Genomic DNA, 17,200 nt, shown 5'->3' on the forward strand with positions numbered 1-17,200 from the left:
TCATATGCTGTTTATGACGTCTATAATAAGAGGGTCATAAATGTTTGGTAAGCCTGCATTTGTGGCCTTTTGACGGAGGGGATTCTGCTTGGTGTGGGAACACCATTCAAGACCTTTATAGTGTAACACTTTGTCAAATTTTTATTACGGTGTGGACTTTTGCACTGTAATTTGGGACTTTCTGTTCTCACCTTTTTGAAAAGCCAATGTGTGACCCTGCCACTTTATTTACTACGCATGACGGAGCTATAGTGAAGGAAAAAAAAGCAGGCCAGTAAGGGAGCCTTCCTGTATATACTGTTCCCTCACTGTATACACTGCACACACTGCCACCCACTCCCCCTACAAAGAGGACCTGTCTCTTATATGCTATCACACAGGGGACTATTGGTCCCCTATGCAATAGCAATAAAATCATAAGTGACAGGTCCTCTTTGTAGGGGGTAGAGGGTGTGCAGTGTGTGCAAGGAGGAGACAGAAGAGGAGCAGTGTATATAGTGAGGGAGAAGTATGTACAGACAGGCTCCCTCACTGGCTGCCGCTAAATGTTCTTGCTGGTTTTTAAATGCAATTACACTGTTGAACAAATTTTTATTTTTTGCCAGTTTTGGAAACAAAAGGATCCATTTCTTAATGAATTTCACATTCTGAGTTCAAATATAACAATGAAATTTGTCAATTGGCTCTAGTTTTTCTGTAAACGGAAAGTTTTCTACTATAGGCGTAATGACTACATAATGCACAATAATTATATAGATAGATGTCTTTCCACAAATATAAAGCAAGTGATATTGACTACATAACAAAGCCTAAATGGCATAATATATTGCATAGGATTACCAAGAAAAATTATAGCCATAAGCTAAGTTGAATCATTTTAATACTTAGGATTCTCACTAGTTTTGTCTTCAGTTTGTGTCGGTTTTGCTTCTCTTGGCTTTTCTCTTGTATTCGAGGAAAGGGCTATCTCTTACAACTGCACGTGACTACACGCTTCAGGTTCTTCCTCACTTGACTCAACCACGAAGGATTCTGGTGCTTTAGGAATTGGTAGCCCCTCTCCATGAGGAACTGGACGTATTGCCGATGGAATATTTGGATAGTGCAGATAACTTTTTCTTCTTATTTAGCCCTTTTACAATTGGAGGCACCATACAAAAGTAACAATTACTAACATGATCTGTTGGCTCTCTCCAAATCATTGGCACAGCGAAAGGCATAGATGCCTTTTTCCATTCAAACATTGCTCCAGTGCCGTCCCACAAGAATTGCAGCATATATGTGGTGCCCAGCTCTTGTCCTGGTCTCCTATCTTGCAGCCAAAATACAAGTTGTAGGCTTTCTTAATCATTCCTGTTATCCTCCTTTTTTGTGAGATAAAAGTTATTTCACCGCAGATATAGCAGAAATTATCTGCTTTATTCACACAAGTTCGAGGCATTACTGAGTAGCCTATATAAGCATAAAACGAAATGTAAAGACGCTGTCGAACTACAATCAGCTACAGATACTGCAGCTTTTATGCAGTGAAGTGATGCAATTAAAGTCTAATATTGCATCATCTCAGTATACATGCAATTTTCTATTGGTCACCAGTATCAATTGCGCAATATGCAGCTGAAGTTGCATCATAATTTTGAATGGCTTACGTCATTAGATGGGTGAATATATCATGGAAACTAGAGCCAATCAACATTTTTTAGGGTCATTTTCATTTTCAGCACCCCAAAATTATGTAAGATTAGCTAATTTTATGCCCAAAACTTTTTACCTGTTGAACAGTGTTACCTGCGCTTTTTTTTTCTTCACTATAGCTTCGAGAAGGAGCGGTCATTCACCCTGTATTAGTCTCACCAGGTAGGTTTGAAGTGAGAATGGGTGATGTCACTACGGTGCTGCTCACTGTGCTCCGTCTGGAGAGGAAGCTGTACGTGGGGACCTGCAGTGCAAGGATCTCCCTGCTTCTGCTACTTTCAGGGAATCCGTGCTTCCTTCTCTTCCACTGCTATTTAGTTATTTGCCCACTAATTTTTACTTTAAGGCTTTCTCTAACATGAATTTATTTTTTGTGCAGTGGGTTACATTCACTCCAAAATCGAATGTTAATCACAATTTTTGGAGTACCATCAAATGACATTCATCAATCCTTTGAATGCACTGAGACTTTTCATATGAATGTTTATATGAATTTTCATACAAACTAGAGTTTACCCAGCCTAAGGGAAACCTTTCATTTCTGCTGATTGTTCTCCATTTGAATGGACTTTCAAAAAGAACCTCCGTGTATGAAATGTACCTGCACTGTTTTTGACCACAACGCAGATGCATTTACAACTGTTGTGATACTCTGAAAAGCAAGTGTTTTTCTTTATAGTTCATATATGCATGCATAGGTGTAAAGGGACCCATAAGACCCATAAGACCAAAGTATAGCAACCAGTGAGCTGCTACTGCAGTCCAGCTCAAACTTTGCTTAATTTACAGTACTCTGTGTTCTCTGTAATACACAGCAGCCTGAATCCAGAGAGCATCCCTTGTGTTGATTTGGAGTTTTGGCTGGATTGTGTATCTTATTTTTGTGGGCTTTGCAGCTTTTTCACATATTGTAACTTTATTTTAGGCTATGTGGTCCTTTAAGATGGGAAATTCAGATTTGAATGTATCAATATAGGGGATCTGTCTCAGCATGTGCTCACCTGTTTTTCTGCATTACTGGCATTCCACGTTGTCATTGTGCTGGAGGAGACTGGAATCATGGGACTTTTTGCAGAATATCAGCTGGCAGGATATGCTAATAAATATTTCCCTTCCTGTACTTGAGAAATATTAGTTTGGATGATTCCACCTAGTTATAAGTGGGCAGTTTCTCTTCCTTTTATGATATTCTTCACAATCTTTATTGAATTTTGATTTTTGCCAGCTCAAAAAGACTTTTCACCTGTTACCTGATAATTTATGCCACCGTAAACCTGGCTTCATGTATAATTTTTAGTGGCAAGACTATTTTATCAGACAGGGATATATGGTTTCCCAACCATGGGGAGTATAAATGGTATTACATGGTTAGGGAACTTTTTTTCTTTTTTCTTTTTAGATAAAATCCTCCTTTTGAGAGCCATCTTCTCTCTACTTCTTAGTAACTAGAGCCGACCATAGATAACATTTTGGCTGGGTCAGCAGGGACCAGCTGACATTCATTCCATCTATGGGCAGGCTGAGTGGACTGAAATTGTTCCATTGATCCCCTTCAATACAACCAGCTTGTTAGATTTTTTTTTTTTATGTGATAACTGCTGGTGGCTATAGGAAATCACTGTGATCTGCTGGCAGGGAAGGCTCCCCACCGGCAGAACACAATGGCACCGCAGGAGAGATTCCCCCATCAACAGTGAGTTGATGGGGGTGTGATGAACATGGTGCCTGACCCCTGCCCTTCTCACTACCTCGTGACAAAATACCAGTCAATCTCACCATGTTGTCACTTGTGTAACAATGCCACTCTCAGCTACACCCTGCACAAAGATTTTCCAGCTTGTGTGCCAGCAGCATGAGAGCAATTGACACTGGGTTAGGTTAATTAGCAGTTAGACCTTCAAACTAAAAAAACTGCCACCAGATAGCTTTTGGCCTATCAACCTTTCAAAATGTTAGCAAAGACAAATGTGAACAGTAAACGTCTGTAACACACACTGTCACCACAGACTAGTATATTCAGAGTAATATTATATACAGTAGCACTCTTCAAGAGATGGATTTTTTTCGTTTACGTTAAAAGCCTTAGGTAGTTTTTACACTTTTCATAATCTGGTTTATTAATGAAAAGGTCAAATAGTGCAATTTAAAATATTTACCAGGAAATAGAACAATAATAGAAGCATAAAGCAACAGAGAAAAAAAGAAAGGAGTAAGGAAGAATACTTGCATCCTTGGCTTGAGTCCAATTGTGCAAGCAAAACGTTGACGTGTCTCTCTTGGGTGTTCCTTGGTTGATGTTAACCACCTCCTGTCTGGCCGTTGTATATAAACAGTGGGACTGTGGCAGTGCAGGGGCAGGTAGCCGTTTATAAATAGCCTCCCCGCCCCCTGCTTGTGCACGCTCCCTGGGAGCGCGCAGCACCGCAGTCTGGTGCTCACTGTGTCCTGTGTACCACGTGACAAGCTGTGACCAATCACAGCTCAAACAGTAGTTCTCAATGGCTGCAAGAATGCAGCCAGAGAGAAGGAGAAATGATTGCTTTTACAGCTTTTATGGGCGCACGCAAGCAACAATCTGAGATGGCTGCATGTTAGCTCCACTCCTCACCACCCGGCGGATACATCCGCACCTTCCGGCTGGACCGGAGGGTCTCCACTTACCCCAAGCCTTCTCCACACTCCCGGGCCCCCAAGGGATCTAGATGAGGAAACGTTCGACATCTGCCTGGGTGTCCAGCGCTAGATGAACAAGTTGTGAGTAGGACGAGGCCTTTCCTCCGGACGCCATCTTTGAGGCGCCGACCTTGAGTCCAGGCTCAACCTTGCTCCTCCCGATGGAAGATTCCCCGCCGCCCTCTGGCAAGGAGGGGAGCCACAGCCTTCCGCCCACGCTCCACCCCTCCGTGATGTGGATCTCGCCTGTTTTAAGGCTATGTTACGGACAGAACTGTCCACGGCCACCATGAAGCTTGCCACCAACCTCACTAAAGAGATTAGGGAACTTGGCTCCCGCACTGAGCTAGAAGACATATTGGTTGCGGCCGCGACAGTACTGGAAACCATGAACAGGATCTCACCGACTTATGAAAAGAGCTGGAGTCTACTTTGCTTCAACTGGAGGATTTTGAGAATCGGGCCCACAGGGGAAACCTGCGCCTAAGAGGCCTCCCTGAGACAATCACAGATCTCACTTCCACGGCTACGGTGCTCTTCCAGGAATTGGTCCCGTCAATTCCCATCGACCGCGTTGAATTAGATCGGATCCACCACGCACTGGGTCCGAAAAAAGCTGATGACCCTCCTCGGAACATTATTATTATTAAATTCACTTTCTACCGCATGAAAGAGACCCTCCTGCGGGCAGCCAGGGAACACTCTGACCTACAGTTCCAAGGCAACCATTACCAGATCTTCACCGAATTGTCTCAGACCACTATTGTGAAACGACGCCAGATGAAGCCCTATACTTTGGCCCTCCTTGCTCACCATATCTGTTTATCGCTGGGGCTACCTGTTCAAGTTGGCCTTGGCTTACAAGAGTCGTACCCATACGGTGACCACTCCAGATGAAGCCCAAATGGTCCTGTCTGCACTACACCTACTGCCCCCTGAGGAGAAGCGCTCCACTCCAACGTGGTCCCCCATCGCCAGATCACCAGCTCCACTTCCTGGTCATTCCAGGGAGAGGGTCCAGCACCGGAGACGTTCTCTTCCTTCAACACCTTCAACGATTGGCTCCCTTCATTCTGACCCAGGTTGAGTGGATCTTCCAGGGGCCATGAGTACTTTCATATTGTCACGCCAGACCCGGAGTCGCTGATTTTTTTTTTCTCTCTTATGGTCCTGCACGCATCTACCTGCACATTGTTTTTCTGCTGTCCTGCTCCTCTTCCCCCCCCCCCCCCCCCCATTTCCTTTCCCGCCCCCCATTTCCTTTCCCTCATGGCCTAAACCCCCCCCCCCCCCTTTGTCCATTCCATTTTTCCCCTCCCCTTCTGTTCCCTCCTTCAACCCCCCCATCCTGCTCTGTCCCCTTCCACTGCCTGGCCTGCTTTCCCACTCCTCTTCTCCTTTTCCTTCCTACTTTTTCTCTCTCCCCCTTTTTTCTCTCCCCTTCCCCCCATCACTGCTTGTCTAGCGTACGCAGAGTTGACCTGGAAATCTTCCCCTTCACCCAGACATGGAACGCCCATGATAGCATTACCGTGGAACTGGATCTTCTGACATCTGACCAAGCGGAGAAGGCAGGGCCAGGCATAAATATTTTTCTTCTGCTAATAAGCCAGGTGCTATGTTGGCCCGGAGGCTGAACTCTTACGGTCATCTCCACAAGCCTGTCAAACTGCGTATGGCGAGCGGTAAACTCTCGTCTGACCCTGAAAACATAGTGGACTCCTTTGCTACTCTTCTCTCTTCCCTTTTATTCCCAGCCTGTCCCCTTTCCTATCGGCAAGGCCGATGCCTTCTTTCGTGATCTTGACCTCCCGTCTCTATCAACATTGGCGTGTGACACGCTGAATGCTCCTTTTACTGACTTCAAGGTGCTGCAGGCCATTAAGTCCGTCCGACCCGCGAAGTCCCCCGGGTTCGGACGGATTTTCTGGCCTTTATTACCGCAAACTTTCTTCACTTTTGCCTCCATATTTTGACCGCCTATTTCAATGCATTGTGCGAGGGTGGCAGATCTGTTCCTTACTCCGAGCCCATATACCATGATACCGAAATCAGATACCGATGCTCATGAACCCCAAGCCTTTTGCCCTATCTCTCTGCTAGACGAGGACATGAAACTCTTAGCTAAAATTCTAAGCTCACGTTTCAATAAGTATTTACGAGCTCTAATCCACAGAGACCAGGTCGGTTTTGTTCTGGGCTGTCAAGCAGCAGATAATGTTCGGAAGGTAGTGCACCTTTTTTCTCTAATGAATCAACGCAATATTTCTGGGTTCCTCCTCTCGTTAGATATTTAAAAAGCATTCACCACCCTCTCCTGGGATTACCTCCACTACGTCTTAACTCGATGGGGCTTTGGGTGCTCCTTTTTAGCCTGCCTCTCAGTGTTATATTCTACCCCCTTCGGTCTGTTATGCTTATTTCCTCTGACACTTTCCCTATAGCCAGGTGAACCCGCCAAGGATGCCCTCTTTCCCCGACCCTCTTTATCTTGGACCATAAGCCCCTGGCAATTGTGATCCGCATGGACCCAAATATCACGGGAATTCCCTACGCCGAAACGTCGTATAAAGTAAAACTATTTGCAGATAATGATTATTATTATTATTATTATTATTACACAGGATTTATATAGTGCAAACAGTTTGCTCAGTGCTTTAGCTTAGATAACTACGACCAACCCGATAACTACACTTCCTAATCTCCATTCCCTGCTTTCCCGATTTGCAGCTTCGCAAACAGTTTTGTGTCTGTATTTAAAAGGTCTATAGCTAGCACATTGTGAGCTATCCTTTCCTTCTTTTAGGATGATTGTTATATATGCTTGCAATGATTCTACTCTTATTCCCATTCCCTCTCCTAAGGCATTCATATATGGATAAAACTTAGGGACCAATATCTCTCTAAATTTCTGATAATACCCCATCGTGTACCCATCAGGTCCTGGGCTCTTCCTTCCTGCTGTATTCTTCAGGACCTTATTAATTTCTTCCTGGGAAATCGCTTATGCTAAAGACACAAATTTTTCATTTGATATTTTTGGCAGGTCTGCTGCCTTTAGGTAATCCAGCCGTTTCCCCCTCTTTTCTTCCTCTGTAACGTTCGGGATCTTAGATTTTACATCATACAGCCTACTATAGAATTTTTGGAATGTTACAGCAATATCAGTGGTGGAGTAGACCAGTTTTCCTTTTTCATCCTTAATTTTGTCAATATAATTTTTTGATTTCTTTTCTTTGAATCTCTTCATCCGATATGTTCCTGGTTTATTTCCCCACTGGTATCTTTCCTTTAAAACCCTATTGAAAATTCTCCTTTATTCATGTTCCAATAGGTCTTTTAACTCTTATGTATGATCTTTGAATGAACCTCTGTGTCCTGTTTCTTTTTAAATGCCTGTTCTAATCTATATAGTTCCTCCGTCACCTCCTTTATTTTTCTCTCACGAGCTTTCTTTTTTTGGGGGGGGGCTTCTGCAGCTATCAGGATTACCCTCACATATGCCTTATGTGCATCCCAAGTAGTGACCACAGAGACTTCCTCAGTTTCATTTATCAGAACAAACTGCTCTATTTCCTCCCTTAGCCTCCTTTCTATTTCAGGGTCCTGTATAAGTGTGTCACTTAGTCTCCACATTGCCCTTTTTGTTCCGTTGTCTTCCTATCTTTAATGTCCTTGTGATTGGAACATGATCCGAGATAGACAAAACTTCTATATTAGATTTAACCAATGAGTCCAGTTGTCTATGCTCGATCATTGTATAATCCAGATATGAGTACGATCTATGCGCCAGAGAGAAGGTATAATCTTTCTCTAGGATGTTTCACCCTCCATGGATGATGATCATATGAAGCCATTTATTATCAAATAGTTGTTTGGCTCCTTTTTAAATCATAATGGTAACAGAAATCATCCAAATGGCCCTGATCAAAAGTTTACATACCCTTGAATGTTTGGCCTTGGTACAGACACACACGGGTTAAAATGCCAATTAGAGGTTAATGTTCCACATCTGTGGCTTTTTAAAATGCAATTAGTGTCAGTGTATAAATAGTCAATGAGTTTGTTAGCTCTTATGTGGAAGCACTGACTAGGCTAGATACTGAGCCATGGGGATCAGAAAAGAACTGTCAAAAGTCCTACATAACAAGGTAATGGAGCTTTATAAAGATGGAAAAGGACATAAAAAGTTGTGGATGAGGGTTACTGTAGAGAGGGCTGGTTGATGACAGTTGTGAGCTGCAGTCAAGTGGTGCAAAAGTGAATTGACAGGTGAGTTTCAGACAGGGTGCAGGGGTGAGTTGTAGACAGGGGAGGGTGTGGAGCTGAGCTGTGGCCGGGGTGCGCAGAGGTGGGTTGCACCTCACCCCCCCCCCCCCCCCCAGCCGCAGCTCACCTATACACCCTGTCTGCAGTCTGCAACTCACCTATCAATATACCTCGGCAACACCTGACTGCAGTTCACCTTTGCATACCCCGCTCCCCCTCCACTGCCCTCATATGGTTAGCTGGCTTTGCAAAATGCAGCAGTCCTCTATAGTAACTCCCATTTCGGGTCCTATCTTCCCGCACAGTGCACCAAGCGCACTCACTCCCCTGCCTCTTCCCCACTGGCCAGCGTTCACCCCTGGGGCATCGGCTTCCAATCAATAGGCTGCTGGAGGAGATGCCCTGCCCCTAGACACACTGCACACAGATATTTGTTCCTTCCCTGTCCTACAGTGAGTACAGAGGTAAGGAGGTTCTGTGGGAGCGGATGGTGCGATTACTTACAAGAGGGACTGTCACTTGCAAACACGAAAGCTGCACTTCTGTGTTTATAAGAGACAGTAGATATTTGTGTGCACAGGGCCAGTGCCGGAGGTGGGGGAACGACGTTCTTTTTATTTGGGGTAGGTCTTATTTTTGGGGAAACAGGATAGATATATATAGGTGTACCTCGGTTTACGAATGCCTCAATTAATGTCATTTTCGGTTTACAAATGAAAATCCATTGAAAATAACGCCTTGGTTTACGCATTTTTTTGTGCAATACAAATTGTATGTCCGTGACGATTTTTAAATGCAATTGACGGCTTTTTTTCTTTTCTTCACTATAGCTCAGAGAATTAGCTGTCAATTTCCCTGAGCTAAAGGATACTTTCTTTTAGCTTGAGGAGGAAAGTGATAGCTGATTCTCTGAACTATAGTGAAGGAAAAAAAAAGCCAGTAATTACATTTAAAAACTGGCACTGACCTATAGTGACAGCGAGGTTTTTTTTTTTTTTTTCTTTTTTTCTAACTAATTGGTTTTTAGTGCATTCCTAGGTGAAATCGCATTTTGGTTTACGAATTGTTCGCAATACGAAACGTCCGGTAGAGCACATTAAATTCATAAAGCGAGGTACACCTGTGTGTGTGTGTGTATAAAAATTGTTTTTTGTTTTTCTTAAAGTCTGATTTTATTTTTTTATTAAATACTAGACATGTTTCATGCATTTACAGTATTAAATGCACTCTACAGCCATCTATGGGATGTACAAGTGGAAATTATGTGATTGTTATGTTGTAGTCGAGATAGTGATGGAATGATTGGTATCCACTGTAAATTGTTCCCAATCAGTGTGATTGAAGTTAGTTTTACTGGTAGCTGCCTCAGAAGAGGTAAGTATAAGCATATTCATTTTACAGGGTAGATAGAATAGGATTAAAATGGGTGTTAGCAGGTTTAAAGTGTTACTAAACCCACAACTGTAAAATCCCTCTGTATATGCAGTAAAGCATGCTTGACATACTGTGGAACCAATGGGGTTAATCCTCTGCATTGTGTAAAAATGCAGTTTGATCCTGACCTCTATGATCCTCCCCTTGTTCCAATGTCCCACTCTTATCTTCTGATAAGACATATCTTGTGGAGACACTCTGCACATGTTCAGTTTGGTGTGTATTGCTAAAGAGGTGTGGTTTTTTTTTTTTTTTTCTTTTTCATCTTCTTGGGAGAGTGTATGTGATCAACACAGGGCCAGTCAGTACTGTCCCGACAAAGGTCAGGGGTTCTGAATCCTCCTAAAGCAGGAAGAAAGCGTTTCCTACAAGCTTTAACCAGTGCTTGGCTGAACACTGATAGAAGTCACAAGACGGCTCTAACTGCTGAGGAAAGGTGTTTAACAGTTTATATTTACTAAAATAATTGTGTTTTCATGTTCTGTGTACTGTGGGAGCTGGATATAGTGAATGCAGGGTCCTGTGTTTGGTAAAACTTTAAAGTGTTACTAACCCACAACAGTAAAATCAGTCTGTATATGCAGTAAAGCATACTTATTATACTCACTGTGGAACCTAAGGGGTTAATCCTCCACATTGTGTAAAAAGGATGTTTGATCCTTTCTTCTCTGCCCCTCCTCTTGTTGAAATGACCGCCTGATACAGACTGAATCCGTAGTCGCATGCACATGCTCAGTTTGGTGTGTATTGCTCGAGAGGGTTTTTTTTTTCCTGGGAGAGTGCATGTGATCAGCACTGGGCCAATCGGCACTCCCCAAACAGTGTCAGAGGTTTCACATCCTCCTAGAGCAGAAACAAAACTCCTCCTACAAGCTTTAACCAGTGCTCTGCTGAAGTCACAAGACTGCTCTTCGTGCCGATGAGAAAAAGTATTTAGCAGTTTATATTTACTAAAATAATTGTATTTCCATGTTGTGTGTACTGTAGGAGACCAGATATAGTGAATGCAGGGTCCGGGGAGACCAGATATAGTGAATGCAGGGTCCGGGGAGACCAGATATAGTGAATGCAGGGTCCGGGGAGACCACATATAGTGAATGCAGGGTCCGGGGAGACCACATATAGTGAATGCAGGGTCTGGGGAGACCAGATATAGTGAATGCAGGGTCCGGGGAGACCAGATATAGTGAATGCAGGGTCCGGGGAGACCAGATATAGTGAATGCGGGGTCCGGGGAGACCAGATATAGTGAATGCGGGGTCCTGGGAGACCAGATATAGTGAATGCGGGGTCCGGGGAGACCAGATATAGTGAATGCGGGGTCCTGGGAGACCAGATATAGTGAATGCGGGGTCCTGGGAGACCAGATATAGTGAATGCGGGGTCCTTGGAGACCAGATATAGTGAATGCAGGGTCTGGGGAGACCAGATATAGTGAATGCGGCGTCCTGGGAGACCAGATATAGTGAATGCGGGGTCCTGGGAGACCAGATATAGTGAATGCAGGGTCCGGGGAGACCAGATATAGTGAATGCAGGGTCCGGGGAGACCAGATATAGTGAATTCAGGGTCTGGGGAGACAAGATATAGTGAATGTAGGGTCCTTGGAGACCGGATATAGTGAATGTAGGGTCCGGGGAGACCGGATATAGTGAATGCAGGGTCCGGGGAGACCGGATATAGTGAATGCAGGGTCCGGGGAGACCGGATATAGTGAATGCAGGGTCCTGGGAGACCAGATATAGTGAGTGCGGGGTCCTGGGAGACCAGATATAGTGAATGCGGGGTCCGGGGAGACCAGATATAGTGAGTGCGGGGTCCTGGGAGACCAGATATAGTGAGTGCGGGGTCCGGGGAGACCAGATATAGTGAATGCAGGGTCCGGGGAGACCAGATATAGTGAATGCAGGGTCCGGGGAGACCAGATATAGTGAATGCAGGGTCCGGGGAGACCAGATATAGTGAATGCAGGCTCCTGGGTTTAGTATCACTTTAAGCATAATTAGCAGTAGCCTTGAATTCTCTATAGAAGGAGTATAGACACTGTGGAGGCAATGCTGCAGAGGCTGTATGAGCCCACAGATTGTTGGCACCAAAAAGGTTGAGCTGCTAGTGACTAACTTAGTTCACAAGCAAATTCTCCTAACGGATAGTTTTGGTAAACAAAGGACACAGCGTTATTTAAAAATTTATAAGATTTTATTTCCTTTTTGGGGGTTACAGACACTTTAACAGTTGGGGGAGGTGCTGCTGCTTTTGTATATTGTAATTTTCAGAGATGTCACCTAACTTGTCCACTTTTGTGCCCCACAGGAAATTAAGAAAGATACAGAACCAAAGGAAGAGAACGTATCAAAAAGGGAGAAACCTGGCAACGTGGCTAGTCTGGTGCAGCGGATGAGTGTTTACGGCATTCCGGGGATTGGACCACCACCTCCTCATAACAAATCCTTTAAGAAAAGTATGTGACTGACATGTCCAAAGCTAAGCATTACTTCTTCCTGTCCTCCATGCACTTCCTGGAACATATATCGTAAGCACAGGGTGTATATTCCACCTTGCGACATCAGAATTTGTGGAGCTCCTCTATGGGCTTATTTTTGGCTGTAGAGGTCACTGCTGTTTGGGCATGTGATGTCTGTCAATACCCAACTCATAGAAAGGAAAATATGTATAGCTATACACAATAGCAGTCAGTTGTCATGCAGAGCTGTGGTGTGTCGTCATAGACTACTGCTGAGTTATGAAAAATACATGTCACAGACAGATGAGTGATTTTATTCTGCAAGACCAGTTTACCTGTGATGAAATGCATAGAGGCCAGCTTATCACTCAGCATTCAATTATTTCCATTTAGGATTTAATGATAAGGATGGTATTTGAATATAAATGTTGTTAATGCTGATAAATTCAGCAGAAAGGGAGTATTTGGCTGCTTTAGCCAACCTCTCGTTCTTGAAAAAAATATTTATGTACAGTAAGTTGTTCAGTGTAGGTAGTTGGGCATTATTGCATTACTGTACACGTTTCTTAATTTTATTTATTCCAGGTATTTATATGGCACCTTCAAATTACGCAGTGCTTTAGGTATATTGTACATTCACATCAGTCCCTAACACTCAAGGACCTTACAATCTAAGGTCCCTAACTCACATTCATACACATACACTAGGGCTAATATAGACATGAGCTAATTAACCTAGCAGCATGTCTTTGGAGTGTGGGAGGAAACCGAAGTACCCAGAGGAAACCCATGCAGGCTCAGGGAGAACATGCAAACTCCAGGCACACAGTGCCATGTTTGGGATTTGAACCAGCAACCCTCGTGCTGCTAGGCCCCAGATCTGATAATGTGCTGGAATGTTTGGTTTCAAGCCAATGAAGGTTTAACAGGGATTCTGCTGTTTCTCTGTCTTTTAGAATGAGAATAACCCTGGAGTGGCAGGACATTTAGTAATCTGGTCTTCTGGTGTGTTTCTACAGCTTTAGGGAAGGGGCTACCCCCAAGGCATGCCTGCTCTATAATTATTGCTGTATATGTCGCAAAGTGGGAGCTTGGTTAGACTAGGGTTTTGGACTACACTTCGTAGAGGGACCCTGGCAGGGCATTTTGGCTTCATATATATTTGCAACTGTATGCAGCATAAACCACAGTTTTTAAAGCATTAGGCCTCATGCACACAGGTGCATTTGCCTGTACAGTGTAAAAAAACTGACATACTTTGGTACCCAGGATACACAGGTGGTGGTGTATGCAGCCCAACAGGCAGAAGTACACATTGGCTGTATACACATCAGAGTGGTACTTGTATACAAGGCCAGATGTGTAGAGAGACACATGCCCTGAACGCTGACTGAGGTCTGGGCATACATACATGCATGAAACAGAGTTCCACTCACACTGTAAAAAAAATAAGTGGACACCCGGCTGTGATAGCTTGCGGCTTCGCAGCCGGGTACCCACTGAGCAAGCACGAGAAGCGCTGCGCTCTCTTAATGGCCCCATAGTCTTCTGCGACCGGTCACATGTCCCAGAAGACTACGGTGAGGGAGGGTAGGAGAACCACTTCTGCTTCGGCAGCACAAGTGGGAGCGGTTACCTGTCAATTTTTTGTACCCGCTCCCCAAAGGGGCCAATTCTTAATGGGAAGTGGGAGACCAGTCTTTAAAGCGGTACTTCCCCTTTTGGGTACAGCTCCGCTTTAAGCCCAGTAATAGAGTACCATGTGGATATGCGTATAGCCCAAGCATATTTCAGCCCATCACTGATTTTGACAGGCTGCTGAAATACACAACCTGTGCCTCCCAGGCACCAAAATACATCTGTTTTTATACTATTTTTTATGCTGTATGGGCAAATGAGCCCTTGTGCATGAGACTTTAAAAGTTTATAAAACTAAGAGCAAAAATATATAATTTAATCATTACAGCCTGTCAGACTTGGTGGCTGCATTGGGTTTTTTTTTATGTGTTTGTTCTTTTGGTAAGTACATATTTATGTGGATCCTGACCTAAATCTTGTGCACTGAACTGACATTGCAAACTAAATGATGCAGTCGGTGTTTCTGCCAGCTGACCATAGAGCTGATTGGAGCCCAGAATGGTGCTAATCATCTCTATAGCCTAAGAATTTGGAAGCTACGAGCATTTCATCACTTCAGTTTTGCAGGATATAAACAGCGCCATTTATAAATTGAGAAAGCATTTGATCACACCGATTTTGGTTTGATTAGATAATGTAAGGGCAGAGGAGATATCTAGAGTCTGATAGACCCCAGATTTCTCAAAAAAGAATATATAACAATGCCCATTGAAGTTATAGGGGATATTTGCATTCCCTGTGATAGCATTAAAGTGATCAAAAAAAAATTAAAAGGACAGTGTAAAAATAATTAAAAAAATCAAAATAACTTAAAAAGAAAAAAAAAAGTACCCTCGCCCCCCGCGCATGCGCGCACCTGCATTCATGAGCGTTGACCCTGTGCCAGTATGGAAACAGCAGTTGCACCATGCATGTAAGGTATCGCCACGAACCTCAGATCAAGGGCAGTAATTCTAACACTAGACCTCCTCTGTAAATCTAAATGGTAGCTTGTAAAGGCTTTAAAACATTGCCTATGGATATTTAAAAGGTATGCAGTTTGTTGCCATTGCACGGAGCATGCGCAGTTTTAAAGCATGTCATGTTTGGTATCTATTTACTCGGCATACCATCATCTTTTATATTTTACCAAATAATTGGCCAATATATTGTGTTTTTGTGCATTAAAAGTAAAAAGTGTATTTTTTAAAAAAAAATTGCGTTTGAAAAATCGCTGCGCGAGTACTATGTGCCATAGGAAATTGTAGTACCCACCATTTTATTCACTATGGTGTTTGCTTTAAAAAATATATGATGCTTGGGGTTTAAATTAATTTCCTAGCAAAAAAGACTGATTTTTGTCATGTGAACAAAAAGTGTCAGAAAAGGCTTGGTCTTCAGGTGGTTAAGAGTGAGTGATGTGTGGCATAAACTTCTAATGTTGGGCATAGAATGCCCCCACCCACCAAAACAACCCCTTTTTGGAAAGTAGACACGCCAAACTATTTGCTGAGAGGAATGTTGAATCAATAGAAGAATTTATTTTTTTACCACAAGTTTTTTGAAAATGACAAATTTTTTTTTTTTTTTTACACAAAATTGTCACTTAAATGATTTACTGCTCACACATTCCATGGGTATATGTGGATTTACTTCCCAAAATACATTCTGCTACTTCTACCGAGTATGGGGGTACCACATGTGAGAGACGTTTTGGCAGTGTAGCCAAGTACAGGACCCCAAAATCCAATAAGCATCTTCAGGCTTTTAAAGGGCATTATTTCCTCATTACACTTCCTGACTACCTATCACAGTTTCGGAGGCCCTGAAATGCCAGGATAGCACCTAACCCCCCCCAAATGACCCCTTTTTGGAAAGTAGACACCCCAAGGAATTTTGATAAGAAGCATGGTGAGCATTTTGCAGATCTCATTTGTTGCCACAAGTTTTTGGAAAATGAATAAAAAAAAACAAAAACATTTTTTCTATTTTTTTTTATATTTCAAAACCTTGTGAGAAAAAATGACATCTGCAAAATACTCACCATGCCTCTTTTTAAATTCCTTGGGGTATCTACTTTCCAGAAAGGGGTCATTTGGGGGGGTTTGGTGCTATCCTGTCATGTTTGGGCCTTCGAAACTGTGATAGGTAGTGAGGAAGTGTAATGAGGAGGTTATGCACCTTCAGGCTTTCAAAGTGGTCATTGGATTTCAGGCTCCTGTATGTGGCTAGGCTCCCAAAAAGTCTCACACGTGTGGTATCCTCCTACTCGGTAGAAGTAGCAGAATGTATTTTTGGGTGTAATTCCACATATACCCATGGCTTGTGCGAGAAATAAATCATTCAAATGACAACTTTGTGTTTAAAAAAAAAAAAAAAAAAAGTTTGTCATTTTCCAGAAACTTGTGGAAAATAAATAAATCTTCCATGCCTTTCAGCAGATAGCTTAGGGCAGTGGTTCTTAACCTGGGTTCGATCAAACCCCAGGGGTTCAGTGAGTCAGTCTCGCGGGTTCGGCAGAGGTGAAGACCCACACCCGACTCATATGATTCGTGATGACATGCCCCGCTTGTCCATCATTGGCTGCAGGTGGTCACGCAACATCGCTTAGCCCAGTGGTCGGCAAGCCGCGGCTCGCGAGCCACATGCGGCTCTTTACACGCTTTAATGCGGCTCTTGTGTGCCGGGCGCCCGCTCCCCTCCCTCCTCTCGGGCGGCAGGGACTCTGCAGCGTGATCCAAAAAAAAAAAAACAGCCAGGGCAGCGCGCTCAAATGCAATGATTGGCCAGTCTCGCCACTCACATCCTGATAGCCAGTGATTGGCTGTCAGGATGTGTGTAGGCGGGGCAGCGTGACAAACGTGAGAGGAGCTAGGCTCCACTCACAGTCCGCCCTGAAGACCGGAACGGCGCGGGAATACGGCGAGAGGAACGCGCGGAGCAAAGGTAAGTGAATTGACACAGGGGGGACTTGGCTTACTACTTGCTACTTACTTACTACTACTATATAAGGGATGAATTAATATGGGGGATGAAATACTATATGGG

General features: G+C 43.7%; 1 protein-coding gene across 1 annotated transcript in view; it reads left to right on the forward strand.

Moving 5' to 3' along the window:
- Window positions 1–17,200, forward strand: part of LOC149434043 (CD2-associated protein-like) — a gene marked incomplete at its 5' end in the record, with an annotated part of 117,726 nt that overhangs the window by 30,838 nt on the left and 69,688 nt on the right. Inside the window, one exon of the mRNA XM_089664175.1 lies at window positions 12,385–12,532. Coding sequence (XP_089520301.1) covers window positions 12,385–12,532 — 148 coding nt within the window. The remainder of the gene's footprint in view (window positions 1–12,384; window positions 12,533–17,200) is intronic.

The sequence above is a fragment of the Staurois parvus genome, unplaced genomic scaffold (genome assembly GCF_062004578.1).
Source record: "Staurois parvus isolate SC_StPar_1 unplaced genomic scaffold, SC_StPar_1.0 ptg001846l, whole genome shotgun sequence".
Lineage (NCBI taxonomy): Eukaryota > Metazoa > Chordata > Amphibia > Anura > Ranidae > Staurois > Staurois parvus.